The sequence below is a fragment of the Chinchilla lanigera genome, unplaced genomic scaffold, assembly GCF_000276665.1.
Source record: "Chinchilla lanigera isolate Chin_1 unplaced genomic scaffold, ChiLan1.0 scaffold00022, whole genome shotgun sequence".
Taxonomy (NCBI): Eukaryota; Metazoa; Chordata; class Mammalia; order Rodentia; family Chinchillidae; genus Chinchilla; species Chinchilla lanigera.
The window spans coordinates 15,423,762-15,437,673 of record NW_004955423.1 but is presented as its reverse complement, the minus strand read 5'-3'; the positions used below and the strand labels follow the sequence as shown (position 1 = coordinate 15,437,673).

General features: G+C 39.0%; 1 protein-coding gene across 2 annotated transcripts in view; it reads right to left on the bottom strand.

Moving 5' to 3' along the window:
* Window positions 1-13,325, bottom strand: part of Usp33 (ubiquitin specific peptidase 33) — a 44,996-nt gene extending 31,671 nt beyond the window's left edge. For both annotated transcript variants that reach the window (XM_013514523.1, XM_013514524.1), the window contains exons 1-8: window positions 13,194-13,325; window positions 12,835-12,888; window positions 12,036-12,098; window positions 9,664-9,816; window positions 7,616-7,718; window positions 5,242-5,311; window positions 2,462-2,575; window positions 1,588-1,666 (exon numbers count right to left, since the gene is read on the bottom strand). In XM_013514523.1, the coding sequence (XP_013369977.1) occupies window positions 1,588-1,666; window positions 2,462-2,575; window positions 5,242-5,311; window positions 7,616-7,718; window positions 9,664-9,816; window positions 12,036-12,098; window positions 12,835-12,888; window positions 13,194-13,274 (717 nt within the window). In that variant the 5' untranslated portion in view covers window positions 13,275-13,325. The remainder of the gene's footprint in view (window positions 1-1,587; window positions 1,667-2,461; window positions 2,576-5,241; window positions 5,312-7,615; window positions 7,719-9,663; window positions 9,817-12,035; window positions 12,099-12,834; window positions 12,889-13,193) is intronic.
* Window positions 13,326-13,912: the final 587 nt, after the last annotated feature.

Genomic DNA, 13,912 nt, shown 5'->3' with positions numbered 1-13,912 from the left:
ATACTAGAGTATATGTTTGGCTTAAGTTAAAGCTTTATTCACTCTTGAACCGGAAAGTCTTTGAGGATATAGCTCAGCAGCAGAGTGCCTGCCTGGCAAGAGCAAGGTTATGAGTTCGATTCCCAGTACCAAAAAATAAATAAAAACAAAAAAAGTGTTTGATCAATCTCAAGTGCTATTGAAAATACAAATTCCTGAGCCCAGCTGGGCATAGTGGTACAACCCTGTAATTCCAGCACTCAGGAAGCTGACACAGGATGGTTGCCGGGAACTCAAGCCCAGCCTGCACTACATAGCAAGACCTTGTCTCAAAAACACAAAAATAAAAAACAAATTCCTGAATCCCAAATCAAAGCACTTAAATTATAATTCCTGGAGTCCCAGGACTTTGCATGGGATAAAAATAAACAGGGGTTGGAATATAGTTCAGTGGTAGAGCTCTTACCTGCCTAGCATATACCTGGCCCAAGGTTTGATCCCAAGGAACTAACACACACACACACACACACACACACACACACACACACACACACAGTCTCTATCTCTCTCAAAGTGGGAAATAGGTAACTGTTAAAAAAAAAAGAAAACCACGTGAGGATGACTATAAATACTAAAGATACTATATAGGCCAGGCATGGTGGTGCACGCCTATAAACCCAGCAGTCAGGCTGAGGTACAAGGATCACTGCAAGTTTGAGGCCAGGTTAAACTACATAGTGAGTTCAAGGCTAGCCTGAACTATACAATGAGATGCCTCAAAAAAAACTGAAGATAAATAAAGTTAGCAGTAAAAACTACAACAACTAAGACCTGGAAGTGTAGCTCAGAGGTATAGCACTTAACTAGTATGTACAAGGCCCTGAATTCCCTAGCCACACCAAGAAAACCCCAAAACAGTAACAAAACTCAAAATCTACAACTGTAACTGCCATGTGACTCCAATCACACACAAAAAAATTTTTTTAAACAGACAGGACAAGGAAGGGCACTAGAAAGTCCAGACAGCTGGGGTTGTCATTCAGGGTTGGGTACTTTCCCGCCATTCACCCGGTCCTGGGTTCATACCCATGGCAAGAGCAAAACTGGGAAATGGGGGTGAAGAAAAGACTCAGAAAGACTTCTTAGATTTACACAGTTTGGTACAATTTCTTAACTGTGAAAAAAAATTGGGATTTTGTACTTCAAAATAAATGCTTCATGTGTTGAAAAATTAAATTCAAAAGTGAAAGCAAAAAATATTGGAAATATAGGTGAAAATTTATCTGATCTCTGGATGTGGGACTCATATCAAGGGACACTAGAATATATATACATGCACATATGTGTGTGTGTGTGTGTGTGTGTGTATATATATATGTACAAATGTACATATTTACCCACCTTCAAAGTTTCGAGAAAAATATCCATAAAGCTTAACGTTGTAAAAACATAAATACATATATGTTAAAGGGTTACTATTATCAGTAATGGCACAAAGACTAATAAGGTGTATTTATAAATTAAATAAATCCACAAATAAAAAAGTATAATAGCACTTGACAAATTTATTTGATTATTAAAATAACGAGTAAAAAGCAATAAACTGACCTGCTGAGAATACCCCCGAAATGTTGGATTTACAGTTTTAATTCCTTGAAACAGATTAGTAGGCACAACAGACCCTGGCCTGAGGAAGAAAACATTTTTAAAAACAACTCTTTGTAATTTTTTTTATCTTAAAAGCAGTTCAAAGTGATGAACTGAAAAGCGTTTATGTTTCAAAGACTCACTCCCACTCCCCACCCCCATTCCGTGCTTGCGAACACCGCACTGCTGAGGGTTTATTGCTCTCCTCACAATCACATGCTCCGCTGCATGGTTTTTCAAAGATACAACTATCTGAACAGTTCTAAAACAAAATTAACATATTACAGCAAACAACCATCAGCCAGAAGTTTTACAGCAAATAAACACAGGCAGGAAGACATTCACAAAGGCGCCCACAGTCTGGTTTTCACTTCATGCGAATGCTGGTCTAACAGGAAACTCAAAAGCATTAGGACAGGAGCTTTAGCAGTTAAACATCTCCAGTCCGGGCTGGGGATTTAGCTCAGTGGCACAGCGCCTGCCTAGCAAGTGCAAGGTCATGAGTTCAATTCCCGGCACCGGAAAAAAACCAAAAAAAAAAAAGATAAGTAATTTTGGGCTGGGGATTTAGCTCAGCGGCAAAGCACCTGCCTGGCAAGCGCAAGGTCGTGAGAGTTCCCGGTACCAGAGAAAAACCAAAAAAAAAAAAAACCATCTCCAGACCATGTACATCCTCTACTTCTTCATTTTGACATTATTTCAGATACAGCACACCCCAAATTTAACTAACTCCTCAATCTCTCTTCTGCTTTTCTCCAGCTCTACAAGGCTATATTCCTTTAATATTTATATTATTCACTTAATAATGAAGGAGGTAAACATATTAAGTACATACCTGCTTTTATGCCACAATTCTGTCATAAGTTTGAGATAACTTTTACAAATTGCTGGTTTCTTATCTGTTCTAGCTAATCCTCCACAATCCAGAAAAAACTGTGTCAACGGTGGGCTAATTTAGAAAACAGAAAAAGAGCGGAATCAAAGCTTAACACTGATCAACTTCTAGTCATTCAATGAACTGCCAGCACATATACCCCTATACCTGGTCTTTCACTGCTGTCTTTACAGCTTCACATTTACCTTTTCATAGCCTTAATGAGCCCAATACATCAAATTAGATTTGGCCAGGCCAGATCAGAGTCCTCCATGCTGTCTGATCCAGTTCACCCCTTTAACACTCTCTCAGGACCACGTGTCACCTCCCATTATTACACAAACCTCTGCTTTTCTTCTTCACCTCTTGGGCAAGTCTGTTTCCCATTTTATTGCTCTTTCTACCCTTGTACATCAAATACAAGGCTGCCTCTCGACTTGACCCTATACCTTTTTTTTTACATTGTTTCCTGCATAGTTTATCTCCTCGGTTATTGTCCAAAGGACTCTGAGAAGCTGTAGGAATATGCAGGCGCAGACACGAGGCCCAGCTTCCTCTCCAATGTTGTGGAAAGGGACTGTATATCATGGGGTAGAGCCCTATGCTCCCCTATGACACCAGGACACAGCCCAGGGAGAGTGACCTCCCGGGGTATCTATGGTGGGATTAACTCTACACCTTGTCCAATCTTCCAAGTATGCGCTTTTTCTTAGGCAGTCTTAAATTCCTACCCATGTGAAAGTGATGGCCAAATTTATATATCATATATCTCATCTAAACTCCATTTGTGAGCTGGGTGTGGTGGCACACACCTGTAATTCCAGCACTCAGAGACTGAAGCAGGAGGATCCTCATGAATGTGAGGCCAGCCCGGGCTACATAAGTGAGTTCAAGGGCAGCCTGCATTATATAGCAAGACCTTATCTCAAACAAACAAACAAATAAATACATAAACTCCATTTACATCAGGTACCCAAACTGACTGCTGGCTGTCATGGCATTTCAAATTTAACAGGTTCAAAATTTCACTTTTTTTTTTTTCTTTTTGAGACAGGGTCTCACTATGCAGTTCAGGCTGGCCATGAGCTCACTTTGTAGCCCAGGCTGGTCTCGAACTGGCAAAGACTCTCCTGCCTCAGTCTCCTGAGTGCTGGGATTACAGGCATACGCCACCATGCCCGGCTAAAAGCTTCACTTTTAATCCTCCTCCCTTCTACATTCTAGCACATGGTACTGTTAACTGCTGGTGGCTCAAATCAACACTTTATACTTCTTGCCTACATTACTACAACAGTCTCCTAGCTGGCATTCAAATTTCTGTTCTCCGCCCCTCCAACCCACCATCCACATACCAATCATCATGATCTTTTAAAAATGTAAGCTAGAGTATTTAGCGACCCTACTGTAAAAACACCTCACTGCAGATGAAGACCTGTATGTTAATACGGCCTAGTGGCCGGGCCAGTACCCTTCACTCCCACGTGACCCTATTCTTGTCCCACAGTTTCTCCCAGTCCCTCAGAAGGCTCAAGCTCCTTCCCGTTCAGGGCTGCTTACAGAAAGTATTTTCTTTCCCTTTAGATGTTCTCTTTATCCTTCCATAGCCAGCTCATACTCATCCTGCACGTTTCAGATTCAATGCCATTTCTTCAAAGAAGTGTTCTTTTATCTTAAAAAAAAAGTTTGAATTCCCTTTTCCAAAGGGTTATAGAACGTAACCTAACTGGAAGCTAAGAGTATTTACTGCTGGAAAAGTATTAATAGAGAAGAGCTAAACAAAAATACCTAAAAAGAAGTGGGCCAGGGATGTAGCTCAGCAACACAGTGCTTGCCTGGTAAGTGCAAGGCCCTAAGTTCGATTCCTGGTATCAAAGAAAAAAAATTTAAATTTAAATTTAAAAAAATTAAAAGAAGTATGAATATATTTGATCTCCAACCATTTCTGCTAAATTCAATTTAGTAGAAAGGGCAATGTCAAACAATGACTCTAATTTCCTGAGTAAATACACCTAAAAATAAATGTAATACCCACCCTATCTAGTTGCTATGATTAAAAACAAAAATTTGAAAGCTTTATTAGAGTTAACTTACAGAAAAAAGCTTTATTAGAGTTAACTTACAGAAAAAAGTTTCCATGGGCCCTCAAACCAAAAGTAATCTGAAGAATTAATCTGCTCAAGCTCTTCATTTTCTGTATGTGAAAATAACTTGCTCAAACACAGACAACTACCTACAATGGAAGCCAAGAGCAGCACCTAAGAAACTATAGACACATATACAGTAACCCCAGGGGCAATAATGGGTTACTCCTAACCCAAATTCTTCTCTTTTATGTTTTTGTTTCTGAAACAGTATCTTCCAGGCTGGGCGGGGTGGTACATGCCTGTAATCCCAGCACTCACACTGAGAAGGCAGAGGCAGGAGGATCTTTGTGAGTTTGAGACCAGCCTGAGCTACAAAGTGAGCTCACAGCTAGCCTGAACTGCATAGCGAGACCTAGTCTCAAAAAGACAAAACAGAAAGAAGGAGAAACAGTATCTTCCTATGTATTTCGGGCTGGTCTTCATCTTACTATGTAGCCCAGGCTGCCCTCAAACTTGGAAGGATCCTAATGCCTCAGCCAGCCTAATCCAGATTCTTGCCTTCTCTACTTAAAGAGTTAGTCAACTGCTGCAATCACATGATTTTCAGCTCAAAAAGTCACTTTAAAAAATACATAAACAAAAAATTTCTTTACTTACCAATTAGAAAGAGCCTGTAAAGCTGCATTCATATAACAAGTATTTCCAATATTTTTCAAACCTGTAAGACCTGCCAAGAAAAAATATGTCATCATTTAATACAAAAATGACTCAATTTTCTGAGAGTCTGTTAAGTATTATACCTCCAAATCTACATTAACAACTGGGCCTAGTGTGGCGGCATACGCTGTAGTCCCAGTTACTTCAGAGGCACAGACAAGACTGCAAATTGGAGGCCAGACCTCGTCTCAAAAGTAAAAACAAGGAGCACTTGCCTACCATGCACGAGACCCTGGATACAATCCCAATGCCCCCCCAACACACACACACCCTAAAGCATATGAAAATATGGGGCACAGCTTGATGGTGAAGCAAGCACTCAGTATGCACACAGTCCTGGGTTCAAAACCCAGCACAAAAAAGAAATAGAAAATAGTAATTTAAACAACTCAGAAAGTCACACTTGCAATCACCAAAGTTTTTGAGCTTTAGATAATTTCAAGAACCAGTTATTTCAGGGATGGGGATGTAGCTCAGTGATCAGAGCACTTGCCTAGCATATTAAAGAGTTTGATCCCCAGGAAACAAAATAAAATAACTAAATAAATAAATACATACATACCATGGATTAGTTAGTTCAACCTCTGAGATTTACAGAACAACCCTTCCTAATTTTAACTAAGAACAAGTAAGTACTTTTAAAGAGCACTAGATGAAACATACTGCTCATGATAACCAAAGTTTAATTACTGTGACAAAATAGGTTGGTGGCAATGCAAAAAACTCTTATCACAACAAGTAATACACAAACATCCTTTTCCTTCTCATTTCAACATATTACACTGAAGGCAGGATGTGTTACTCTGAGCCATAAGAAATTACTGACATTCCATCTACACATCATCCATTTTCTATGAGTCAAGCTAATACAATAAAAGAGCCACTGGACAATTTTTATCTCTTCGATACATTTTCTTCTTTTTTTCTTTTTTTTTTTTTTCTAGAATCGAACTCATGACCTTGTGCTTGCCAGGCAGGCGCTGTGCCCCTGAGCTAAATCCCCAGCTCCAATACATTTTCAAATTCACTTTCATCAGTTTACTGCATCATTAAATAGGGACTGGGAAATGGAGCTAAGTGGTATGGCACATTTAGCATGTACGAGGCCCTGGGATCAATCTCCAGCACAAAAACAACAACAACAACAAGACAGAGTTGAGGGATGGTGGCCCACACCTGGAATCCCAGCCACTAGAGAGACTGAGGCAGGAGAATTGCTAGTACAAATCCAGCCTGGACAACTTAGCAAGACCATGTCTCAAAATAAAAAATAAAATAGACTGGGAATGCAGAGCGCCCCAATATCCAACCTCTAGTACTAGGGGGGAAAAAGATGAAAAACAAACATTTCAAAAATAAAATTAGAAAGTTCTTTAAATCTGGAACGAAACAAAATTTAAAACAAAATTTAAATATATCCCTACCCACTTCTGCAGTGCTGAGGATAAAACCCTGGGCCTGGCACACGCTAAACAAGTACTCTATCACTGAGCTGTCCAGAAACTTCAACTTTTAAGAAAATAGCTTAATTAATAACAACTGTCAGTAAGCCTTCAATAAAATAAATACTGTAGGCTAAATTAAAGGACTAAAATCAAATATATAAAGTATATATTATCTCTAGTAATGTTAATTGTATACCAAAGTATTAATTCCCAGGTAGTTGACATAGTAATTATACTCTACTATCAATTATAAAACAGAAAATTTAAAGTTTATACTTAGAAGGGGATGAAAAAAGAATTAAGATTGTTATGTGCATTTACCGACTCCCCACGAGCAATGTGACCATTATGCACTGCAAATGCACTAATAAAAATTCAGAAAAATAAAGTTCATACTAAAAGCCGTGGAAAATCCTGACACACCGGTTCCCAGTGTGGGAGCGGAGGGAGAATGAGGGAGCCGCAGAGCAGAGGTCTACAAGAATGAGCGGATTCTTTCTCCAAATGAATGCGGTCCTCAGAAATTTCTAAGGGGAGATTTTTTTACCCTCCCCAGCCTGCATCACTGGCAGACACAGCTAAGCGGGTGGAGGACCACTGTTTGACAAGATCTCTGAAGTTAAATTTAGCAAAGCACCAGAAGGCGCAGTTGCTAAGAGTAATTAGGGTCCAGCTTTATTACAGTGACATCAGAGAAACTGTAAGTTTGCTTTACCTGAAAATACAATTAAACTGGGTCAGATTTCTGGGTTCTTTATTGTTATTATCTCCATTCTCTTTCACCTCTAGATTCGGAAATTTTCAATTACATGGTCTCCTGAAGAAATGGGCAGTACCAAACAAAGGAGCATTACACAGAATTATTTTACCTCTTGCCTTCAGTTCACCTTCTTCTTCTACTTCTATATCCAGATCATCAAATACAGCAACCAAGGGAGTTTTCAGTGTTGTATTACTAGGTATTTTAAAATCCTTAATACCAAAAAAAAAAATAGCATACAACTAAGTAAATTTTTAAAAACTTTAAACTTATGTAACATCTATACTATAAAAAGGAGTTATCTATTATTAATAGATGGCATATTAATAGATGTCATAAGAGATGTCAATCCTAAGAATCTGTGGAGTTACCAACTACTGCAATAGCATATCATCTTGGTTTTATTAACATTTGTACTTAGTAAGAAGCCACATTTTACAACTGACTTCTGAATTTAAACTGAACCATTACCGAATTCAGTAACACATCTTAGCAATCTTTTCCGTTGTTCCGTTTTTATAGTGCATATTAACTGCACAAAATAATGAGTTTCATTGTGAATTTATTTTTCTTTAGAAAGTGATGTTAGCTGGGCTTGATGTCACAGAACTACAATCCCAGCATTTGCAAAGTTGAGGCAGGAGGACTATCTTGAGTTCGAGGCCAGCCTGGCCATACCATGAGTTCAAGACCAGCCTATACTACATAGCAAAATCCTGTATCAAAAACTTAAAAAAAAAAGTAATGCTAAAACTTTTGCCCTTTATATACTGGCTCCTTATATAGCTGAACTTTTAATTACCACATCGCACTTTTGTTAACAGAAGAGCATTTAAAAGATTATTTTCCTTTTTTTGGTCTTTTCTGAGACAGGCTTTCACTATGTAAATGCAGGCTGCCCTTGAACTCACTTTGTAGCCCATCGTGGCCTCGAACTCACAGAATCCTCCTGCCTCAGCCTCCCAAGTGCTAGGATTACAAGCATGCCCCACCATGCCTGGCAAAAAATTATTTTCATCTATTGCACACTATTAAGAGTTTCAAAAACTACCAAGCACATGTGTGAATGATAAGCATCAGTGGAAGAAACGGTAATGGTTATTACTAACTAGAGCATTCAACTGTGAAACCAATAACCCCAAATATTCCTTGTGTAAGATCTACCCATCTTAAGTTATATAGTACATATGAGCCAAGCAGTCATTGTCATACATGTGTAGCATCAGAAATGTGCTATGAAGATACAGAAAAATATGAATTCGTATCAAAGAATAGTACAGAAACACAACATGATTTTTACAATACACATGAGAAAAAAAGAAACCTGTTAATTAAATCTGACCATATGATAACCAGAGTAAGTCAGCAGCTGGCTATTCTAATTTCCTTTTCTTTCTTTTTTTTTCTTTTTTGAGACAAGGTCTGGCTATGCAGTTCAGGCTGGCCTTGAACTCACTATATAGTCCAGGCTGGCCTCAAATTCACGTCAATTCTCCTGCCTCAGCCTCCCAAGTGCTGGGATTACAGGCATGCACCACCATGGCTGACTTTTTGTCCTACTTTTATATGCTTGGAAATTTATGAAAATTAAAGTGATTAATCTTCCAAGCTCATATATGTTTTATTAAGTCTCTTGCTCCAACAAGAGAAAACTCCTTAAGACTGACGCTGTTTTATTACGTTCTATCTAGTTTTCAATAATCAGGAAGATGTTCACAGTGATACAGATGGGAGTGGAGGGGAATGAAGGAGAAAAGGACACTCAGTTGGTACCTGCCACTCCCTATCAGAGAAGGCCAGTACCTCTGCTAGACTCAGATTTGCTAGAAAAAGATAAATATTACTTGAACCACTTTTTACAAAAGTTTTAAAATTCACTAGGTGTGTTCTCATCCTCAGAGGGCTTCAATGTCTCCCTACTCTATCACTGTGCTACACAGAGACAGAGAGAGCAGCAGTGACACATTAATGTTTTAAGCGTGTGAGGTGAAGCAGGATCCCTTTAAATTTCAATTACAAATTAATTAATTAATTTCAATTACGGGGGTTGGTGCAGGCTCCCAGAAAATAAATAAATACAAAAATTTTAATTACATGAAAAAAGTCTGAAATTATTACCTAAATATTTGCTATCTTAACTAAATAAATTCAGGTTACCTGGATATTGCTGTCTTGTATCTGCTGAGGTTGTCTTACGTGAGGCAATGAAGGCTGAGTTCCTAATTTTCTGTCCAAAAACACTTCTTTGCTGCAAGCATAACACCATACTCGAAGAGTGGTAAGGTTCACAGTTAAATAGTGCTTTGTCTCCTGTATAATTTCACAGGAGAGAGACAGGAGTCAAAATTAGACATATTGGAAATACTTCTTCAAAAAACACAGATAAACTACTAGCTTTTAGTTAACAACAGTATACTCAAAAGAGCTAATCTAGAACAAAAACATTTCTTTACGAAGACTGTTAAAGTATAGTGAATATACCGTGTCTAAGCCTGCTCTCCAAGTGACTCTAGTCCTTTCCTCCCACTATCAATTATACAAAGATAAATGCAAGCATTTAAGACTGCTCTGCAATAAGCAAACAAGTACAACATAGGAGATCGAGGGGATGAGGGAGCTCGAGGGTGAAGCATTTGACTAGTACTGTAAGGCCCTGGGTTTCATACCCAGCACTACCAAGGAGACAAAGAGAAAGTAGGGAACAATAGTAGTAACTATTCTAGAAAATGAGACTGGCAAAAGAACACAAGTGACATCAGTCAACACACGAAACACTCAAGACACAGGGAGTGTAAGATCTGGGCCACATAAACTCCAGCCTTTCCCAACCAGAGCTCTCCAAGAGGATTTAGCCCTACAGAAAATGATTTGACTGACTGTTTTGCAATTCTCCCAAGGATAGTAGATACATAGCAAGTACCATTCCAGATGAACACAGAAGCAAAGAGCCTTGGGTATCTGGGTTTAATTATCTTGAAGAATCCTGGTTGAGAACAGTAAATAATGCACAGATAGCAATGTGCATCTTGAAACACAGTTCATTTGAGAAACTTACATTTTAGAATGGGAAATATACCAAATACTACAGAAGATGCACGCCAGAGTTATGTGGAAAGCACCAAACAACCAGAGCAAAGTAGTAAGGGGACTGCAGCTAGGACGATGTGCAGAGAAAGGCAACACAGGGTAAGATGGAACACAGTCAGCTGTTCACGTCATGAACACAAGCATCTGGTCTGACTGCCACCTCTACAACCTCCTAATACTCCACCTATCACGTCACACACTGGGATGTACACTACTTCCCCCTGAGTCCCTCGGTACTAGAGAACTGAATCCTCAGGACTAAGCACTCAGCTAGATCCCCAGCCCCTTTTTCTTTGAGACAGGGTCTCACTAAGTCGCTAAGTTGTCCAGGCTGGGCTCGAACTTGCAATCTTCCTGCCTCAGCTTCCCAGAGTGCTGGAAGGAAGGCACACAGCACAACGCCCAGCTGAACGTATGCTTCTTCAGTCACTACTGTAGCAGGGCGCCGTGGCAGACACCTGTGATACCAGCACTTAGGAGGCTCAGACAGGGGGATCACCATGAGTTCAAGGCCAGCCTGAGCTACACAGTGAGATCCTGTCTCAAAAAAGCCAAAAGAACAAAAATTTAAGTTAGAATGTGAATCAATGTTACATTGGCACTCCCTTTTCCTCAGGCCATCTTTAAAAATTGCCTTGCAAGGTTTGAGGTATATAGTTAAGTAGAACAGCACACGCTTAGTGTGCACAAGGCCCTAGGATCACTAGGGTTCAATCGCCAGAAGCTAAATAAATAAAATAATTATCTTTCATTTTACAATTCTCCCAAAATAAGTTTTTTTTAAAAGTCTTGCAATATAGAGACAGGACAGGGGAAGGTAGGAGGAGAAGGGAACACAAAACATTGTCATGCATCAACTGTCCATAATAATGTAACCACTCATACTGTAAACATGTACTAACAAAAATTAAAACAAAAACAAAAAGCAGGCACATGCCTGTGATCCCAGCATTCGGGAGGCCTGAAGCAGTAGAAGGATCACCATGAGTTGGAGGCCAGCCTGGGTTACTCTACAGTGAGTTCAAGGCCTCAAAAAAATAAATGAATGAGCCAGATGTGCTGGAGCATGGCTATAACCCCAGCTTTCGGGAGGCTGAGGCAGGAGGATGCTGTGAGTTAGAGGCTACCCTGGGCTACATAAGTTAGTTCAAGGCCACCCTATACTACATAGCAAGATCCGGTCTCAAAAACACCGAAACTTTAAAATTTTTTTTTAAAAAAAATGAATGAATGAAGGTCATGCATTAATATTTATTATATATAAGCCAGGCATGGTTGCGCATGCCTGTAATCCCAGCACTCAGGAGTCTGAGCCAGGAGGATCACCATAAATTCGAGGCCAGCCTTGCCTACACAGTGAGTTTAAGGCCAGCCTGAACTATATAGTGAGACTTCATCTCGAAAAACCAAAAAAAGGGGAAAAAACAGTATTTTATACATACCTGAGAATGTATAGTGCTATGATCTACTTGGGACTCACCACAACCAACGTATGAACATCTATTCTGTAAATAATTATACAAGAAGAGAAAGTGTTTTATAACATGCCTAAATTTGTAATAACATTAAAATTATATTTACGAATGTTTGATTACATGTTTAATGATTAAATTATTTTCATAGTCGGTGAAGACACAAAATAAAGCCAGAATATAGCCAACTAAAGCTGAAAGTTATGTCACTGCCAATAAAAACAAGTTTAAATAGCTCAGAGTGATTTAGTAAAACTCTGCAATAGTACTGTAAGTTAAAAGTCCTTCCAAAGTTTAAAGTTTAACTTTTTGTTATCAATGTATGCTCATTCATAAAATTCTCTTTATTGTCAAGAAAATTTTAGTTATCACCTGTGACAGTTAATCTTGACAGTCACCTTCACCAGCTGGACAGCCGCCCAGAAGATGGGTAAAGCACCCTTGTGGGGTATCTGGGAGGTCGTGGGCAGGTGACCTAGGGGACTGGGCCTGGTCCCGGGCCCCTCCTCTCTCCAGAACTCTTCCCCTCCTCCATGGAGCGAACAGCTTCCCTGCGCCCGCCCCCCCACCAGGTTGCTTCTGCCTTGGAGACACAACCACGGACTGCAACCTCAAACTGAGCCAAAACAAGCCATTTCTTTAACTGACGGGTGTCAAGAATTGTTAAAGCAACAGGAAAGCTGTGAATACAGCATTTTTCAGATCTAAACTCATTAGAAAAAGCTTTTCAGAAACACACACACACACACACACACACACACATATTTACCTCCAGGCATGCCCAAAGATTTGGTCCTCTGACTTTACAATCCTGACAAGTACCCTATAAAAAAAATTTTTAAAGATAACGTTTATTTTTAAGATAACATTTGTTGGGGCTGGGGATTTAGCTCAGCGGCAAAAGCGCCTGCCTGGCAAGCGCAAGGTCGTGAGTTCAGTTCCTGGTACCGGAGAAAAAACCAAAAAAAAAAAAAAGATAACATTTGTTATACTGATTTAATCAAACTACACAATTCACTAGTAACTTCATGTATTATAAAAACTGGGACCCACAGAGTACTGTGGTAATTTATAAAAAATACATATTGAGGAAAACATGAATATAATTTAAGGAAGACTGTATCTTACATGCGATTTTTGTATCAAATCTTCTTTTGTTATTTCACCAACTGAATCCAAATGTGGACAATGATTTCGAAAAGTCGACATTTTGTTAGGATTTTTTTCCTGCTTCCAAAGGCTTCCCAAATGAGGTAATACCTATAGGAAGAGTAATCCCCCCCAAAATTAATTAGAAAATACTACTACAGTGTGCATTGAAAACCCTCAAAAACTGTGAACTAGGAGGGAAGGCAGGGCAAGACAAGTGACATGGGGGTGAAAATGACCAAAGCATGTTACACGTATGTGCAAATCTGCCAAAATGAAACCCACTACTCTATATAATCAATAAGATGCATAGAAAGAAACGTGAAACAAAAGAAAATGCTAACATCTAAAAATAATTAAGATGAAAGATACCGTATGAATAATCCAAGTTTACCAGTCTGCCCTGCAATGTCTATTTACAAAAGTATCTGGATGAGTTTTGTAATTTAAATTCATTTGAACAATGAAAGTTTCTTCACCAAATAAACATTTTATTAAAACTGACACTAATGAATAAAAGTTTAGTATTTTCTCTATTTTACTTTTTACAGATAATTAAAGAGGAGGAAATTTAACTTATTCAACTTTGAAGTACTCTTGTCCTTTTTAAAAATGAATCCTGAGGCCAGAATAGGAATTGGATATTCACACTAACGGCACCCCGACTGACGATATAAGTGAAATCACCCAGTCCCCTG